Raw genomic sequence first — 19,869 nt, forward strand, 5'->3', positions numbered from 1 at the left:
AACTCACTATGTAGCCCAGGCTGCTCTCGAACTCACAGCAATCCTCCTGCCTCAGCCTCCTGAGTGCTGGGATTACAGGCATGCACCACCACGCATGGCTTATACACTTTTCTTGAAGTTGATACCAGATAAATATCATTCACCATAGAGCCAAGAGATAGTCCTAGATTTCCTTCTCTGGGTAGAACAGCACAACACTCTGGAGCTACTCAGAGAATGTTTTTCTTTTTGGTACTGGGGATTGAACTCAGAGCCTTGCATCAGAATGTTTCTTGCATCAAGATCAAAGGACTTTCTTTTTTTTTTTTCCCCAGTCATAACAGTCACACGTATGGCTTTTATTTCTCTTTCTTTTTCCCCCCTTATTTTTTCTGATAATGGGGTGAAGAGAAGGGCGTACCATTCAGATATCAAACCTTCAGTTAAGGGCCCAGTTTTCAGCTCAGTTCTGTATGTTTCAGAACATTGCATATGTCTCAACTGCAGTCTGTCCGAACGTTCTAGGCGGCTCTCTGTTTTATGCTATGCCCCATCTGTTTTGGACTTGGTGGTTATTTTTTGTTCATATCTTCTGTTCTCAGAACTGTTCTTTGTTGGTCTGTTGATCTATACTTAATTCTTTTAGTAGTTCTTTTTTGTTTGTTTGTTTGTTTGTTTTTTTGAGACAGGGTCTCACTATCTAGTTCAGACTGCCCTGTAACTCACTGTGTAGCCCAGGTTGGTCTCGAATTCACAGCGATCCTCCTCCCTCAGCCTCCTGAGTGCTGGGATTACAGGCATGGGCAATCATGCCCAACTTTTTTTTTTTTTTTTTTTTTATTTTTTTTTTTTTTTTTTTTTTTTTAATGTTTTGTTTTTTGAGACAGGAAGTGGCTGCTCAGTCTGCTGTGATGAAAAAGAAATACTCTCCTGTTCTTTTTTCGAGTGTACCAGGAAACTTGAGCTAAATTAAGATTGCCCTTTAATAACTCTTTTATTACAATTAAAGGCTTTAATGGATGAAAACAATATTTTTGTTTTTTGGTACCGGGGATTGAACTCAGGACCTCACACTTGCCAGGCAGGCACTGTGCCACTGAGCTAAATGCCTGACCAGAGAACAATGTTAGAGGTAAATTTTTGTAAGTAGTCTTAATTCAGTAAGGAATTTATAAGACATTAATATTCTGTTTTTCAGAAACAGTGGGAGCTCAGAGTCTATGAGATGTCTTCAGAGGTTCATCTGATTCTCTTTACATAGTGCATACATGAAAATGATACTAAATAAACATGTTTTGATCTGTATAAAAATATCAATTAGTTTGACACTGCATTTTTGATAGATGTGCTGATTTCTGCTCATGGCAGGTTAGACATCAGAAACTGAATTCTGGACAGATTCAAGCTTTGATATACTGTGGAGTTATTTTTTTCTTCTGTGTTTGAGTTTCTTTTTTTCTCATTGTGATGTTTGGTAACGTTAAATTTAAAATGTAGACTTAAATAAAGTTTGAACTTATCGGTATCTTTCTTTGGAAATGATGTTGAATTCAATACAGCAACTTACTGTTCTGTGTAATTTTAGGCAACTCAATGAGAGCAGTGATAAGGAATTAAATATATTATTATAGAGCCCAGCCATTAGCCCATCTTCCAAATAATACCGTTGTCACTGCTGATAATCCCAGTGTTCTTTTAGCTAACTGCAGGCCCTATTCCTGTGTAAGAATAGGGCAGGACTGGGAATGTAGCTCAGTGGTTGTACACTTGCTGAGTTTGCACAAGGCTTTGGGTTGGATCTCTAGACTCGCCCCACTACCCCTAAAAAAATGCGTATGATAAAGACAACCAAGGTACCTGTGAAGTTATCATAGAATATTTATTAGTAATCTATTTAAAATGCATAAGAAGTGTAAAACATGTCTTGAGTACCTAGTTATCTATTTACATAGTTATCTGTTAGTGAACGTTTTTTAGATTTGCAAATCCTATATTCACTCAGTTTAAAAATTAAAAAACATATAATCAGGGAATATTTCTGCACAAACAAGTATAATTTTGCTTCATTTTAAATGAAAGACCAAACTCTTTCAAGTAGGGATAAATAGATTATGTAACAGAACATTAAGATTCTGTATGCCTTTGGACAGCTTGCCTGTTAAAGTGATAGTTTAAAACCAAAGCCTAACCTTTGATTTTGTGTATAGTAAGAGAGAAGCAAGTTCACAGAAGTACTGAAGTACCGAATAAAGAAAATCTATGTGACTTCACACTAAGTAAACCAACTTTTAAAAGGTGATTTTACTGCTTTATCCCAATCGTACCATAGACTCGGGGCTTCGAAAGCCAGTTAACAATGAGTAAGGTCAGTTTTACAGATGCTTCCTTGAATAAAATGTGAAGAATGTGAAAAATGAGATCTTAGTTCCCAAGTATGTTTTAAATTTGAAGGCACTTGGCTCAGCTATCCCATATGAAAAACCTTGTTTGATAGTCTTAAAATTCTTACTTGTGTGATACTTTATATAGCATAAACTATAATGTTGAATCAGAAAATATTAAATGAGGATTTCCCCTATGAGGAAAATTTTTGTATTGCTACTTAGTTTAAATTATGGAAGACATACGTCTCCAACCTTAACGAAACCCATTCAGAAAAGAACTAGTCCAGAATGAGGAATTCTTGCCCAGATGGACTGACTTCAGGGAATTGGGAACATTAAATTATATTGTATGTCTACTCAAGCTCTACATCTTCTAAATTCTGAAGTAGGAAGTGGGGAAAACTTCATTTGATACTTAAGCCAAGCCTTACATTTGCAGGTGTCTTTCTGTGCATGCGTATTAGGGATACTATTGAAGAATTGTGTTTCAGATGTTCGTTATTACCGCGGCACTAAAAACTCATAAACTAGCTTATTTTACTTAGGTTACAGCTGCTGTCTAGTTATTACCACGATACCTAAAAACCTTACTAAGCTTACCTGACTTATAACTGCTGTCTAGTCTATTGTCCTATTTTAGCGATACTTTAATTTTAAAATATCTAGGGCTTGAGAGCAGGTTACTTGATCAGTGTTTTTCCTAGTAACTTTTTAAAGAGGTAAGCATTAAATATTCCTGTTTGTCTTAATTTGTAAGGTAAAAATTTGATTAGAGATAGAGGGAGAAAATGTCAAAATAGATGTGAGAAAACCAAAGTGAAACCTGTGCAGGTTGGGATAATACCTAAAATAATGAGTTAACCGGACTGGTGATAACCCTTTGTATTTTGTAACATTCAGTTTGGGTAAATACTTTTTCACTGTTAATAAATGTATATCCTACATACAACCCTGAATTGCATTTTCGTTTACATTGATATGCTTTTGACTTTATTTTAGAATTGTGGTTTGACACTCTTAATCATAAGGAAAAAAAATCTGGACATGAAAAATAATGACATTTATACTAGCCAGAAGGATTTATTCAACGTATGACCATTTCTCTTACAGTGAATACATGCTTCATTTTTTGTTTTGCATTTATTTTATACACTGTTTTAAGAATGTAGATGTTGGATGTGGTGTGAGTAATGTCAGTGTGGCCACAGGAAGAGATTAAAAGGAGCCTTGGGAGAAGGAGGTTTATTGTGTTCCCACGTACTAGCAAGCATGCCTGCACTTGCCACATTAGGGTTATAGGAAAAAGCACTACATTTCATCCAGAGGCAGAAAACATGAGCCTGATCAGAGTCTTTATTGACGTTTCCTAGGGAAAAGCAGGGCAGAGTGAATAGTTTAGCACTGGCTATTTCAAATAATTCTAGAGAAGCTGGACTGTAACTATGGTCTCCACTCCCTAGTATCTGGCCTGGGGTAATATAAAACAATGAAAGTACTGGTTTTTAGAGGAGTTGATCAAGGGGATAGGTGGGGCTGTAGACAATGGATTGGTTGGTTTGCATATGAAAGACTTGCTTCTGGCCTGACCCTTAGCTCTCTAAGAAAGAGCTGGGTGTAGGGTGGGGTGATCTTACCTTGCTTAGCAAGCTTTTTAAGATATCAAGAAATAAAATACAGAAAATAGCATGATTAATATGTATACAAGACTCTCATTTTTAATCCAAATAGTCTGATTTGTTCCTTTCCAGCTTGCTTTAATACATAAAGAGTTTCAACTGTCAAAGCAGTATTGGCTCTGGATTTTACTTACTTCACTGTACACACAAGATTGCCCAGTCACCTTGACCGCAGGAGCCAGCATTTCCAGTTGTGGTGGTTGTGCAATTCTGATTGTTGCTTTAAAATTCTCTGTCTTCACAACATGTCTGTCAGCTGCTTCCAATTTCATTCCAGGTAAAAACAAAAACGTCTTTCTAAGTCCTATACCAAAGTGATTTTCTACCTCTCCCTCATTTTTCATTTTCCCCTTTATTCACTGTGTGATCTCCCATCACATTTATCTCTTTGCTGTTCATACATTCATGACTCCTTCTCCCTATAAAACCTCACATTTATTGTTCCCTCTGCCTACTGTTCTTTGTCTGATACTCATATTTTTTCAGATATTTTTATGATATATGAGTATCTTCTTTATTTCATGCAATCACAAATTTCATGGACTGTGGATGTAGCCCAGTGGTAGAGTGCTTGGTTAGTATGGATTTGATTCAAAGTAAACTGCTCCCCACAATTTATTTTTCTCCTCTTCCTTTTTTTTTTTTAATCCTGCTAGCTAGCTTATCTGCAGTTAACACCATATATTTGTCTTACTTTATTTGCTCTTTTTTCCTGTTGCTGGTCTTCTGTTCAACCTTATCAAAAATTTAAAGATAGGGCCGGGGATTTAGCTCAGCGGTTCAGTGGCCTGCCTTGGCAAGCGCAAGGACCGGAGTTCAATCCCTGGTACCAAAAAAAAAAAAAGTTTAAAGATAAATATACACTAAAAGTAAATTAACTATTACTATTGGTATTTTCCTATGGTTAAAGACTTTGATAAAGACAGAAGGAAGAAGCTAAAAGAAAAACAAAAATAGTACTCATTCATTCTGTCAGTCATGTAGAAGGAAAACCAAGAAGTGTGCAGATTCTGGAAAGCCAGTGTAGAAAGTATTTCAGAGATGGGCCAGGGATTTAACTCAGTGGGGCTATGCCTGCCTCTCAAGGGCAAGGTCCTGAGTTCCATCCCCAGTACTAGGGGGGGAAAAAGTACTTCACAGAAAAAGATCAAATGCACTAATTAGACAATTAAGAGCTGAGAGGTGACGAATGGATTTAGTAGTACAGTAGTCACTAGTAATCTTGACAAGTATAGTTAGTTGTGCTGTAGTAGTAAGGTTAGAATGTGACTGGATTAGTTTTAAGAGAGAATTGAGCTGGATGTTGTTGCATATTCCTGTAATCCCAGCTACTCAGGAGGCTGAGGCAGGAAGATGGCAAGTTCGGAATCAAAAACACAAACACGGAAGAGTGGAGATATAGCTCAGTGGTAGAGTACCCCTGGATTCAACCCTTAGTACTGCCAAAAAGAAAAAAAAAGTTGGAACTGATAATTCAAAGTGTATGAAGGAATGTTTTCTGATTTGTTGTAGCATACAGATAAAGCCTATCAAAGGCTCAAGAATATGCAAAAGGAAAAATGATAGGTTGGTTTTACACATTAGTAAAATGAATTTGATAATTATAAAAAGATGATATTTGGATTAGATTTGTCCTATTTATCTCAGTAGGATATTAGGATAATCTATTAATGAGATGAGATTCATAACTTTTTTTTTTTTTTTTTGAGACAGGATCTCACTGTGTAGTTCTGGCCTTGAACCTAATGTGTGGCTCGGGTAGAGCGCAACTCTGGCCTCAAACTCCCAGTAGTTCTGCCTCAGCCTCCTGAGCACTGGATTACAGGTGTGCATCACTACATCTGGTGAGAACAGGTTGAAAGTTCAAACTTAAAAAAAACAAAAAAAGGGACTAGACAGGAACTCTAATTTGATAAATGATTTCTTTGAAAACATGATACCAGACTTACTAGTGGTGAAACATTAGGCACATTCTCTTTTAAAGTCAAAAAGAGAAAATTAATGTTCATAATTATAGCTTCTGTTCCACAGTGTATAATATCAATATTGTAAAACAAGAAAATAAATTCTGTAAGAAATGGAAAGGAAAATTTATGAATTACCTAATCAAATCCTTCGGCAAATCATCTAAATTTTGAAAATGTTCAGCAAAATTGCTTCTTCTTGAGACAGGGTCACTCATTAGTCAGCTCAGAGACTCTGGCCTCAAACTGTCCGCAGTCCTCCTCCTCCAGCCTCCCTAAGCGTTGGAGTTACAGGTGTGTACCACCATGCCTGGCTCAAAATTGGTTTAGTAAGTTGATTTTTAAAGCATTTTGTACATCAGCAGATAATCAAAATTAGTTTCCAAGAAGTATTTAAAATTGTTTTGATCTTACAAAAATGTAGTGAACTAAATTTCACTAAAAAGCAAATAATTAGCTTTCTCGAAAATCAGTAAAGAGCTTAGTAAATGGATAGTCAGTGTTTTGTGTTTTGTTTTGTTTTGTTTGTTTGAGACAGGGTCATGCTACATATTTCAGGCTGGACTTGAACTCACTGTGCATCCTGGGCTGGCCTCGGACTCATACCGATCCTCCTGTCTCAGCTTCCTAAGTACTGGAGTTATTGACACACACTGCCATGCCTGGCCTTCAGTGTTTCTGTTGGTATATAACTCAGTGAAGATTTTAGCTGTTATTCTCATGAATTTAGCAAATATACAGATTTTTAAAATCAGTACAGTTGTAGTGTTAAAAAAATAATAAGATACTCATTGATGAGTTGGTTTACAATAAAATCGTTAATAGCAGTCGAGAAGCTTGTAAAGCAACCTTTTCAAAGAGCTCCGGTTAGGAACTAACATAACTTGTCGTGAATGGATATTTTAGTGGGAAAAACCCACAAGTCATTGCAACATGATTTCTAATTTCTTTATTTGCCTATGTTATGGTGGTACTGACAGGCTATGAAGAGGAGCTGATCCCAGAAGTTAGAATTGAAGGGTTCAGATCCTGTAGTCAGCCACTTCGGGGTAGATTCTGTGCTGATCCACACTGATGAAAACCACTGTACACCTGAATATACTTAAGGAATTTGCCTTACCACCCAAGCCAACCCACAGTCAACTGTTGTCCTAGTCCTGCTGTTAGTCTCCTTACATATCCCTGACTCCCAGAGTGGAAAGTCACAGGGAAAAGGGAAGACACAAAACTGGAACTAGAATATACAGCCTTTATTCATTTGCAGCCAAATAACACATTTATATTATTCTTAGTGTTTTCACAGATACTGATGAATTTAGCCCAAAGCCAGTGCTGGCTCTTCTGAGGAAAACCACATAGGTTGTACTATCACAAAAATGATTTTAATAACCTCTGAAAACACAGGAAAATAATTCTTTCCTATTCCTAAGGACTACAGAGACCAGTTTTGAGCTTTTGTTTCAGCCAACTCTAGCACCCATTGCCTGGGGCAGGGATTTAATAAGACCTCTTTGAGGGAGGAAAACAGCTTCTCCCCCTGACACACTAATCACCAAGAAAGGCTTGTGTGTGGTGGGGTGCAAACAGGAAGGAAAGATAAGGATTCTTCAATATCTTTTGACCCAAGACAGATACTTAGCCTTTTCTTTTTTACCGAGGGCAGCAATGCAAAGTAGACTATATTTTAACATCTTTAAATGAAGTATAATTGTCATGTACTCAGCTACTTACTAAAAAGTATGTAATTTGCTGAGTCGTGAGGTGGCACTGCCTGTACAAATGAAGTATAATTTATGAAGTCGTATATTCAGCGAAGTCAGACTCGACTGCCCATTACAGAGTTTGCTCAGTTGTCACGCATGTGGCACTGTCTCTGTGTCGTCCCTCAGAATTTTTTGATGTCCCTTTGTAATCTGCATCCCATCTCTCCCCAGTCTCGGCCCCTGTCTAGGTGACCATTGATTTACTATCACTATAGATGAGTTTTCCAGTTTGTATAAAAGTCATATACAAGAACGCCTTTTTAAAAATTTGGCTTTTCTCTTCAAGTACATCATTTTGAGATTCATTTGTTTCATGTATTTTGTCAGGTTTTCTTCCTCCTTTTCTGGTGAAGGGGTAAATCAAGTTCTTGTTATTTCATTTGGTTGGTAGCATAAGTTGTGATATTTTTCTACCAATATATATTTTTGTTGAATGCATAAATGGAAATTTGCCACATTCGTTTCTTCATCAAATTGCAGGAAGGATGGATATCAAGGAGGGTGCCCAAGGAGTTTGTATTTGTGCTTTTTAATTACACTGTAATTAAAAACATTGCTTTGATATACTGCCAGGAAAGCAAAGCAAACACCATGTGGAGAATCATTTACAGAACCGAAGTTTTGCTCTTATGAATGACATCACAGTCCCTTCAGCCTGGTTTTGCCTCTAAACATCAGCATCAGAGATGGTATTAGGACACGGGAGTAAGTTGTCTCAAAGGCCTCTGGAATTCAGTTGACTCAGCAACCAAGAGAGTGGGGTGACTGTTACATTAAAAAAATGTTTTACAGGATGGTAACTGTGTACCTTTGGACACATCTGTTGACTTCTCCTTGGTCTCTAACTTGTAGTTCACCAAATTGGTCATAATGTTGCGTATATCCTTGCTTTGTACATATAGCTTGTCAGTAAAGCCATGTTTTTCCTTCTTGTGCCAAACTCCTACTCTCCTCTTCCTGTCTCCCCCCACACACACACTTTTCTCTGTCCTCTCCCTCCCTCCCGCCCCCTGTTCTGGGTATTGAACCAGGGCCTTCAAACTGAGCTGCATCCCCAGTCCTATCCCCTTTTGTTTTTTATTTTGAGACAAGGTCTTGCCAAGTTCCTCGGGTTGGGCTTGAACTTGTGATCCTTCCTGCCTTAGCCTCTTAGAGTGCTCGGATTACAGGCATTGGCCACCATACCCAGCTGTAAAACTCTTAATCATTCTTTAAAACTTCATTCTTCTCTGACCCTCCCTGATTGCAGTTACTAGTTTCTGGGTTCACTCTGGAGTTTTTTTTTTTTTTTTGGTTTTTTGGTACTGGCATTGAGCTTGGGTCCTTGGACGTGCAAGGCAGGTGGCAGAACCGCTGAGCTAAATCCCTAGCCCTCTGGGTTCACTCTGTACAGTTTCCTGTCCTAGCTAACCACACTGGCTAATTTTACTCTCCAAATTACAATCCTGGGCTCAAAGATACTTGGACAAAAGGCTGTTTCTTAACCAGCCTGGTATAGTGCCTGGCAGGGGGCAGGTTTTCTCTCTTGCTGAATTTAACATGGAAGATTTGGGTTACAGACTACCAATCCCATTCTGCTGGGAATTAATGGCTTAGAATTGTTCCCAGGTGTAAAACAGAATTGTAGAGTTCCTTTCCCATGCATTCGCACTGATCTAGGCATCTGTGTGTTAGTACTTGTCATGGGCTCTACTAGATAAGCGTTGTTGCCCTGTGATCCTGTAACCCTGGGAGTCTGCTGCCTATTTTATAAACTTTCACAGGCATATACAAAAAAGATTTTCCCTGCAGCATTACTTACAGTTCCAAAATTCTGAAAACAAAGTAAATGTCCATCAGTATATTTTAGGAGCCTTTAAAGCATTTAAAAGAGTAATGAAGCTGGGCACAGTGGTGCATACCTGTAGTCATTTAATTGGGAGGCTGAAGCAGGAGGGTCACTTGAGGCCAGCAGGTAGAGGCCAGCCTAGGCAACATAGCAAGACCTCTCTCAAAGAAAAAAAAAGTGTGTGTGTGTGGTGAAAAGCTATAGTGACATGGTATTTCTAGTTTTTTTCCTACAATTCAATGAAAATCAAGAATGTGCATAGGGAGGGCAGGGCTAAGGGGAAAAATGAGAACCAAGACCTGTCATGTAAAGGCACAAGATCCCAACAATGAATGTAACTGTACAGTATACCTAAAATGTACTGATAAATTCAATGAGGAAAAAAGAATGTGCACAGAACAGGACACATTACATGTAAGGGATTACCTCTGGACAGTGGAATTTGGGAGGGTGAATTTTTTAATATTTTTTTATTAAATGGGACAAATTAGTATATTGTGTGTTGTTTTAATTGAAGATAACCTATAGCCACCATGTTATGGTACCACACACCTACAATTCTAGCTAGTAGAGGCTGAAGTAGAGGATCACAAGTATGAGGCCAGCATTAGCAAGACCAAATTTAAAAAAAAAAAAAAAAAAAAAACTGTAAAGGGCTTTTGAAGGTGGTAGAACACTCCTCTGGGTTTCAGCCCCAGTATTGGGGCAGGGTGGGGTTGTAACCTTTAACTCAGAGTAGTGGTGGGTAAAGTGCTTGTAAGCTGATAAGATAAAACAGCTGGGAGTAGCTCAGAGGTAAACCTGATGCAAACAGTATGTTCTTTCTGCATACAAATGAAAGGGAACAAAGCCCTTTATCTTTGTAGTACGTGGGTCACATAACTTTTTTAATGATGTGGCACTGGGGGGTGAACCCAGGTCTTCACACTGAACAGCAGCAAGCACTTGAGATACAATTTAAATCTAGATTCTTATAGCTGAAAGAACCCTTGGAGAAAACTGGTGTTAAACCCTCAGTTTACAAAGGCAGGTTTGAACTCCAAAGGAAGTTAAGCGACTTGTCCCAGTCCCTTAGCTGGTGAAGGAATCAGAAGCTCTGATGTTTTGTTTGCATGTCATGGCATAGAAAAGGAGTGTGTTTGTAAGACATGCTGGGTAAACTGGAGGGGACATCAGGGCTTGGCGAAAAACTCCATTTTCTTCACATTAAATAATTCTAAAATGTATAAATTATAGGTGAACTATGAGGAAAGAGTACATAGCAAATATCTTTAAAAGGTAGACAACGTAATAGCATATTTTATATATGAAATTCCTACATACAATGTCTGAGCAGGATTTTACGATGAACACTTCAATATTAAAAAATTGAAGATAGGGTTGGGGATTTAGCTCAGCGGATCGGTGGCCTGCCTTGCAAGCGCAAGGACTCGAGTTCAATCCCCGGTACCCCCCCCCAAATGTGAAGATCAATTGTGTGTGCATAAAAATATCTATTCATTTTGTGGTACTGGAAATTGAACTCAGGGCCTTGTGAATGCTCTTCCACTGCTGCACCGCCAGCCTGAGTGGTTTAAAGCAGTATTTTACAAACATCTAAGCATTTATAGAACCATATGTTTTGAAGACCATTAGCCTTTTTTTTGTATTACTATACTAAAGATCCAATAAATTTTTCTAAATATTTCAAAATATTAATACCCTACTTTGCAGAAAGCACATTCATTGTTAGAGTCAAGGCCACCCGTTCAGATGCCGACAAATTGGCCTGTCAGCTGTAAAAGTTCTGACTACTTCCTGGAAGTGAATCTGCCAGGAGCCCACACTGCATCTGCACCTTCCACCCAGCCTGCTGTGGTACTTGTGTGCAGGGCTCCATGGTACCTGGAACATAAATTCCTGCTGCTACACCACAGCCTCTTGTTCACTGACAGTGATGAGGTCTGCAGAAAGCCAGGTGCTAGGACACCTGCTTTGCCTTGCTCCACCTTTCCAGGGGAGCAGCAGCTGCAGGCTGTTATTGCTACCAGTGAAGACCAGTGTCACCAAGACAGATTTTGGTCCTGGTATTACAAATATGGGCAGGAGAGCTGAAAGGCTAGGTATCTTTATGTGGAGTTCATATATCCCAAACTGTTGCCCAGGCCCCTTCTGGTCTGCAGGGCAAATGATCTATACCAACTTGCTTCATATTTCACATGGCGCCGTGGACCCCAGCCTGCTAAAACCCTGGGGAGATGCAGTCTTCCCCACTCTGCTCAAGGAGGCTGGTGCTATGGGAGGCAGCCAGTCTAGCTGTCCCAAGAGCTGAGAGATCAGTAGTTCAAGGCACATCTGTGGCCAAGGTGCAGTATGCTGTCAACTGTGAAGTGTCTGAGATCTTACCCTGTCTGCAAGCTAACTAGCTGGCCTTCATGGATGCTGGTAGACTCCTGAGTCAGAGGCAAGGATTTGTTACAGTGGGCACCCCAAGCAACATGAGTTTCCAGTTCACTTTTGTTCCACTGGCAGTTCCCCAGCAAAGTTATATTACATGGGCTAAGTGGATGCCACACAGTATGATCGGTATCACAGCTAAGGAAACGTCCAGATGTAAAGAAGTACTGCTCTCCTAATCAAGCCTGCCCAACATTTGTATTTTCAAGGAGACAGTGAACTTTAATCAGGAAAACACCTGACTGGCTAAGCATCTTAAGATAGCATGGGATAAAAGCATTCACAAGACATGTAGAAATATGAGAAATTGCTCCACACACACCAGTCTCCCAGTGGCACCTGGCTTGGAAACCCTGGTTTCTCAATGTAAGAGGAAGGGAGTGCCCTGCGGAAAGAGTGGATTTTAGACAAGCTGGTAACTCCACAAATAGCAGCCACCAGCCTTCCTGTGTTGATGCCTGAGGTCTGCTGGCCACTTCCATCATATATAATGCTTAAAAACTATCCCTCATATTCCAAAATTAAGTGATAACTGCCTGAGCCTTTCCATTTAACAATTTTTTAAAATCTTAGACACGTTCATATTTTTAATGCAGTGCCAAGTGATAGACAAAAGCCAAGTCTTTTGACTCTCCCACAAGCTAAGCACAATTTAGACTTGGGGTAGTTTTTTTTTAAAAAAAAGAAAAAACAAGTAACAGTGTCATCAGTTCCTGATCCCAGAAAGTTTCCAATCCCTATGGAAACATAATTTATAGAGAATCAGCAGGTGGAGGTACCAAAGTTATGATGTGCTCAGCATGATGTCTTGGGATACATCTGCTTGAGTGGAGGGGTCCCCCAAGGCAGAACTACTTGTCCTATGTATAATGTCATGAAGCAGAGTGTCATGATAAAAGCACCAGAGTTAGACCTGACAAGTACCAGCTCTTATCACTGCTGTTAATGCGATTTCAAGCAAATCATTTAACCATACTTTTACGCACTGGCAAATGGGATTTCAAGTAAAATTGGAGTTTCCTGAGAAAAGTAAGCTAATGCATGTAATGTTGTACCTATTTATCACAAAGCCTGGTAAATAATGAGTTCTGGGTAAGTAGTGGCTATTAAGATAAATTATCTGGAACTACATATGTGAAGGAATATAAGTATGATTCACTCCTACATTTAAAATCCTACTCCTAAAAGGAGGCAGGTTAAGTTATAGTCCATGGTTTGGATCCAACCTGAACCTTAATTCTGCCCAGTATTTCTAAAAATACAGTGTCACTAATGCCCATGGCTACTAAAGTTTGTCCTCTGAAAATAAAATGATTACTATTCTGGGGAAACTAGGGTCAATGTTTCGGTTAAGAGACTTCTTCCAATTATCCTTTTATATGCTAGAGGTCTGTTCAGTTACACATAAGTACCTTAAAAGTGTTACATAAATAGGCTTATACTGGACATACTATTTTACAAACTGCGTTACCAACAAATACTGCCTAAAATTTTAATATGTAATTTCGTCCAAACTCTTTGATTCAGTCCTTTTTTCTCATTAATCTTATTTTAACACAATCCTTTTGTAATTCTTCTTGCTTCTCTAAAATAATCCTGGAGTTGCTATTACAGTGTGGAAGCACCTGGTGTCTCGAGGGGAAAAGCTGCCTTTGGACACCTGCAACCTGGGTTGACACTACTGGATTAAGAGGTGGTATTAGTCATGTGAACTTGTGAACATGCAGTCATGCACTTAATAACCCATTACTTAACACTTGTTATTTCCTTCAGATATTATGTTCGGCTTGTATTTCTTGATAATAACCCCTTACCCTCAGATCGACAGGTTCATACACACTTAGTCAGCATGCATGAGTGTTGAATGAATGTTTATTGAGCATCATGATACAACTAAGATTATACAAAATGAAGTGGACACAATTTTGCACAAATAGCATATGTTCCAGTTAACTGTGAAAGATCAACAAGTTCTGTTAGCATTTTTTATAAAGATTTCTGAAATATTTTTAATTACTGTACTAAATTTTTTTTAAATACATGTTGATCAGAAGGACAAACTAAAAACCTATGTATTAATAAATCAGTGATACTTGTGAAAATTTAATTAGTTAACCACTTTTTTCCTATTTCCAAGTCTTGGAAGTTTATTCACCAGTTCACAGAATGTTGGACTCAGTTTTGGTTGTTTTGTTTTGATACTGGGGATTGAACCCAGGGCCTTTTTAAGGCAGGGGGGTCTTGCTGAGTATTTAAGGTGTCCAAGCTAGGTTCAAACTTTTGATCCTCTTGCCTCTCAGCCCCTCTCAGCTGGCATTCCAGGCCTGTGCCACCATGCCCAGATTAGACTCCAAAATTTTTAATTTTGCAACTTCCTGGATTACTGGGAGGTAGAATCATTATGAAAAAGGCAGTGCTTTGATTCTTTTTGTAAAAAACTGCTTTGGATATTGACTAGTTCATGAACCCCCAAAACTATTATTTACAGAGTCAAAGGTCCATTTACTGCCCATTAAAGGGAATACTGAATGTCTGTCTCAACCTCCCAGTCAAATAGAGTGAAATTACACTGCTGTCACTAATAGCAAATGCAATGATATACTGATCTTAGTTGTTAGGAAAATTTTGCTACATATTAAAATAATTATGTTGATGAAAGTAAAAAACTGAATGACGTGGATTATGTTTACATTAGTTACACAGGGTTACTAGTTTAAGTGCCTATAGAAAATTGCGACTTGAAATTCCATGGAGGTGATTTAATTGCTCATCCCTATCCCCAAATGTTGAAGTGAAATGAATCTCAGCATATTCTAGAAGACTGTTTTACTTCACTTACAGAAGAAACCTGTAAATAGGAAGAATCAGATTGTGATGGCAGGAACAGTCTGCTAATTATAAATAATACTGAGAAAGGCAAGCCTATGACTCAGAGAACCAGCCCAGAGTCTTCAGCCTTTGTAGGGAATCCAGACAGCTGCACTGGTCAGCCACGTTGGGTAGCATGTCTTCACGTCTTGGCACGTTCTGTAGGCAGATGTGAGCTCACCAGCCCATGCAAGGGTCTGGGCAATCCCGAAGGTAAGTTTCAAAGTGATTTTTTGAAACGTCCATCAAGGTGGTAAATACAGTCAGCTAAAAGAAAAGTTACTTTTAAGGATGTTTTACATTCGAAAATATTCAGACACATATTGGCGTATCTGTCCCTGAAAAATCTACTTTATGAAATTATTTAATATTAAACAACTAACATTAAAATTATATAATACAATATTATAAAAGTATATAATATAGTAAATGATAGTGTTTAATATAGTAATTATATAATATAGTACATCATTAAAGCAAACAACATCAATACAACCATTATTCCAGGTTGTGAGCATTAATAGGCTTGGACAAATCTCTAGTTGTTCATAAGAACTTATCACTGCACACTACACTGTTTCACCACCAATGTTTAACCCTCAGTGTACACAAAGCAGTCATAAAAAGCCTATCGATACGCTAGACAGGGTGCCACAAGCAGGGTATGCAGAGCCCTTTCAGTGACATCAGGAGTTGTATGACTTCTTTTTCTAAACTAAAACCTTAGTATTCAGGTTTAATTACAGTATTGGCACTCTGCAACAAATAAGTGGGCTTGAGTTTCCAGTTTTCACCATCATTGCTCTAGGGAGAGTGAACAGTCTATCTTTGTCATACTTATTGTCAAAACATTTCAAATACAGAGAAGGAACTGCACACACAGAAATGACAAAGCACACATACACACCGGGGGAGGTGTCACAGAGCATGTAAATCAACCCACTGTGAGCTCACAGGAAGCTAGTGTGGGCTAAATGAACAGTAGAGCAGGGTCAGTGGGCTGAAGAAAAGCATCTTCATGAAGGATCCAGGTTTGATTTAAATACTTAAGGACAGAGGCATTTTATTTATTTTTATTTCTTTATTTTGGCAGAGGCAGTGGAGGTATGTCCAATTTAGGGAGACAGAGGCACAGTGACCAAGAAAAAAGAGAGAACAAATGGGATAGTACAGGGACATATCCAGAACACACAAGGAATGCCTACTAGCAAACAGGGTGATTGGAGATGTTGCATTTCTCAATTACAGTATGGGGAAAAGATTTTTTTTACATGTAATAAAGCTCAGGAGAAACTCCAATCCACCAAGACACAAACATCTGTCTGGCTTTGTGCAGGAGAGTCTGAGTTTAGCCTTAAACTGCACCTAACTTTTATACTTAAACTGATCCAAGCAACAAGGAAAGATAAAACACAGGACCAAATTCTTTCCCTAAAAGCATATCTATCTTATGTATTTTTAAAATACCTTGTTGAGGACAGGTTTTGTTGACAGAATGTCATATAACGTTGCAAATGAGACATTCTAAAACACAAAAAGAGTTCTGCTCAGTAAGTTAAATACAAACATCAGTAACATTTATCCACACAAATGGCTCATTAGAAACTGAAAATTCTTCAACGTGCTAAAGGAATTTCCCTTGGAGTCACTGCTACAAATACAAGTAACAGTTTTAATATAGTATTATTTTTCTTTCTTTCTCCCCTTTTAAACTCTTACATGTTTGTTAATTCACAGAGTTTAATTTCAGAGTAGTATCCAGCATTAAGAGTAAGAAAACAAAAATACAGCAAAATTTTGCTCTGTAGGTCAAAACAAAAACTCAGTGAGGACTGTCTGTTGATACTGAAAAATATGAGGTTTATAAATTTTTTGAAGGCCAAAGAAAAATGCCAGAACTGAGATACTCCTCAATGGGATTATTGATTCTTTCCATATAAGACAATGCAAATATACCTTTTGGGTTGTGCGTTTTAGACACATCTGTGCAGGTGTTCTACGGTCATCGAGGAATAAGGGTTTTTTCCATCGGTCATAGTTTGTTTGTACCACATACCATCTACCTTGCTTAGGATCAAGTCTAGGTACAAAAAGAAAGATTCTTTCTTAGGCTTCATGTCTTACACCTATACTATACTATGTCAGTCTGGGCTTAGTTTCTACTCGGCTTTAAAAATGTACTTACTCATATACATCCAAAGAGTCTTTTCTTTCTCGTGTAATCACACACCCTTCCCCAGACTGGTTACCTCCAAGAATAAAGTATGCTGGGGCCAATAATTTGGTCTTGGCCAATATATTCTTGGCTTCTTCATAGCTACACAGAAACATTTAAAAAGAAAAAAAAATTTGTTGACCATGTAATGGAAATGTTTCAATACTGTGAAAACTAAGGGAAAATACTATAACTTGTTTTTTAAAATGAACTGGTGAGCAGTGGTTCCCAGAGTAAAAACACCCTCCTGACCTGAGGTGGTGAAACACTAGAGTTCTGAACTGGTAATTTTAGAAGTTCTCCCTCAGCTGAAGGAGAACACAGTCACCTCAAGAGATTATCCTCCACCTTACTGTCTGTGCCTTTCACTCAACAAAAGAAGGGAAAGAATGCTATAAGTACAGTACATGAAACTTAAGAAATAGAAAATAAGCTTCCTGAAAATTTGGGCTTTTAAAAATTGGAAAGAATTATTAAAGATGACTACTAACTTATTCCCTGGAAAGTATTAGAATCGGGCTCTATACTCATTTATCCTAAGTCATCTAGATGCAGTGTGGGCTGAAGGAAAAGCAGTTCTGCTATCATGAGATTTCTGTACCACAGCAAATGTAACTTCTAGGGTAATATTTGCATTTAAATGAAGATTTTACTGTATTATTTTGTGTGTGGGTGATTTTTTTTGGTATGCCAAAAGATTAAAAGGTGCTCTTCATAACATCAGTATCCCTGGTATTTTTAGTAATTCATTTCCTTGTATAAGAACATACAAAATTTAAGTAATTACTGGGCATGGTAGTACATGCCTGTAATTGAGCACTCAGAAGGCTGAGGCAAGAGGATCACTGCAAGTTCAAGGCCAGTATGGGCTACATAGTGAGTTCAAGAATAGCCTAAAATATATAGCAAGACTTTGTCTCAAAAACAAATCCTCCCCACCCCTGGCAAACCCAAAACAAAAAACATGAGTGGGCCAGGGATTTAGCTCAGTGGTACCACGTCTGCCTTGCAAGCGCAAGGTCCCAAGTTGGATCCCTGGTACTGCAAAAAAATTTTGCAGTTGTTCCTCATGTTAACTGGGGCTTAGGAAATGTGTTTGTTTTAATATAAGTAATACAAACTAAATATATGATAATAAAGCAATCACTTCACCTTGTAGCATTTTCCAGAACCGATCTAGTGATAAACCCTATCCATGAGGCATCTTTCTTTCCCAAAATCCATTCTATGAGACCTGGAAGAGATTAAACACACATAGCACAGGTGGATCCGGAAGAAGTTCAGCTACTCAGAAAGTACAGTTCAATCCTCTTAAAATGGCTGAGAAATTCCCATTATACTTCCGAACACTACTTACCCAGAAAACCACCACTCATGCTGAAACGTTCATTTAGTGTAAGACTAAATCTTCCCTTAAAAAAAAAAAATCACTGAGGTTAGAAATTCAACTATTTTTTGATGGCCCCATCTCTATATAATAGTGGTATATAAAGGCCTGTATAGAGAACATAAGTAAAAATCATGACATTATCCATATGTGTATGTATGTATGTATATATGTATGTATGTATGGTTTGTTTTGTTTTCACCAGGTCTTGCTATGCAGTTTGGGCTGGCCTTAGACTCGCAGCAATCCTCATGCCTCAGCCTCCTGAATGTTGGGACTACAGGAATGCACCACAATGCCTGGCAATCACTTTATATTAACAAGACTTTTTTCAATTCAAAACATTTTCATATTTAGTATGTGAGATAAAGTTAGGCAAGAGATTATTAGCCACACTCTTTGGACAGGAAATGGAAGAGCTGAAAATTCATGCCTGATTAGTCTGAGTGAGCAGCAGACCCAGGCCAGATCTCAGGTTTGGCTTCTAGTCCTGAGGCCACAGATATCAGTCTCACAAAAAGTCTCAGAAATCATTTCCTTTTTATTCTCCTCTACCATGTGATCTCATACCAATGAAAATGACAAGAAGTAAAAGGGGATAGAAGCAGGGTTTCATTTTCCTTTCCAGTCCTCTTTTTCTTAGATTCCACCCTTCACAGATAGTAAAACCAGGACGCAACTCTACCTGTAAAATCATGTAACAATAGGTTCCTTACTGGTTTGAATCCTGTTAACATGCCCACATAGCCAGCAAAGCTTGTAGCCTTGAAGACAGTTTTACTGTTTCTTTGGAAGTCCAAATTCACTGTTAAAGGTTTTAGTTCCTCAGTTACAACCCAGGTATTATTATTTATGTTCCACCTACAAAAGACAAGTTTTTGTGATATTTAAAAACAGTGATGAAAATAAGATGGTAAATATAAGAGCCAGGCACTGGGGCCGGGGATTTAGCTCAGTGGTGCCGCTTCCTGCCTTGCAAATGCAAGGACCCAAGTTCAATCCCAGGTACCAAAAAAAATGAACCAGGCATTACACTAGGTGCTTTATCTACCTAATCACTGATGATCAAGCCTAAGTCCTTTTTAATAAGGGTGGTTTTATCCCCTTCACCTAATAATGAAACTGAGGCTCAGATTTGAAATAGAGTAACTCCTAATATCATACAGGTTATATAATTAACAAGCTTCACATTTACATTTAGGTCCAATTATAAAACCCTTGCTTTTTCAGAAAGGTCAAGATGATGGATACAAACAATGTTCCTCTTCCTTCTAAGCAACAAATGAAATGCTCATTTCTGCTCAAGAGGTGCACTGTCTCGGGTATGACCTCCCAGATAATTAAGTAAATATACTGTCTTGATACTGAG

The 19,869-nt window shown here is 38.2% G+C and overlaps 2 protein-coding genes across 17 annotated transcripts in view; one reads left to right on the forward strand and one right to left on the reverse strand.

Moving 5' to 3' along the window:
- Pcm1 (pericentriolar material 1) overlaps positions 1-19,759 on the forward strand; it is a 107,174-nt gene extending 87,415 nt beyond the window's left edge. For 15 of the 16 annotated variants that reach the window (XM_010621766.3, XM_010621769.3, XM_010621767.3 and 12 more), the window contains one exon: positions 1,178-1,504. In XM_010621766.3, the coding sequence (XP_010620068.1) occupies positions 1,178-1,203 (26 nt within the window). In that variant the 3' untranslated portion in view covers positions 1,204-1,504. Of the gene's footprint in view, positions 1-1,177; positions 1,505-19,730 lie in introns of those variants that run through there. The other variant, XM_010621768.3, reaches the window with a different exon arrangement.
- Asah1 (N-acylsphingosine amidohydrolase 1) overlaps positions 13,946-19,869 on the reverse strand; it is a 29,812-nt gene continuing 23,888 nt past the window's right edge. Inside the window, exons 8-14 of the mRNA XM_010621775.2 lie at positions 19,217-19,361; positions 18,471-18,525; positions 18,266-18,347; positions 17,084-17,215; positions 16,855-16,978; positions 16,366-16,422; positions 13,946-15,165 (exon numbers count right to left, since the gene is read on the reverse strand). Of these exons, the coding sequence (XP_010620077.1) occupies positions 15,076-15,165; positions 16,366-16,422; positions 16,855-16,978; positions 17,084-17,215; positions 18,266-18,347; positions 18,471-18,525; positions 19,217-19,361 (685 nt within the window). The 3' untranslated portion in view covers positions 13,946-15,075. The remainder of the gene's footprint in view (positions 15,166-16,365; positions 16,423-16,854; positions 16,979-17,083; positions 17,216-18,265; positions 18,348-18,470; positions 18,526-19,216; positions 19,362-19,869) is intronic.

This window comes from Fukomys damarensis, unplaced genomic scaffold, assembly GCF_012274545.1.
Source record: "Fukomys damarensis isolate Sample0158 unplaced genomic scaffold, DMR_v1.0_HiC HiC_scaffold_18, whole genome shotgun sequence".
NCBI lineage: Eukaryota > Metazoa > Chordata > Mammalia > Rodentia > Bathyergidae > Fukomys > Fukomys damarensis.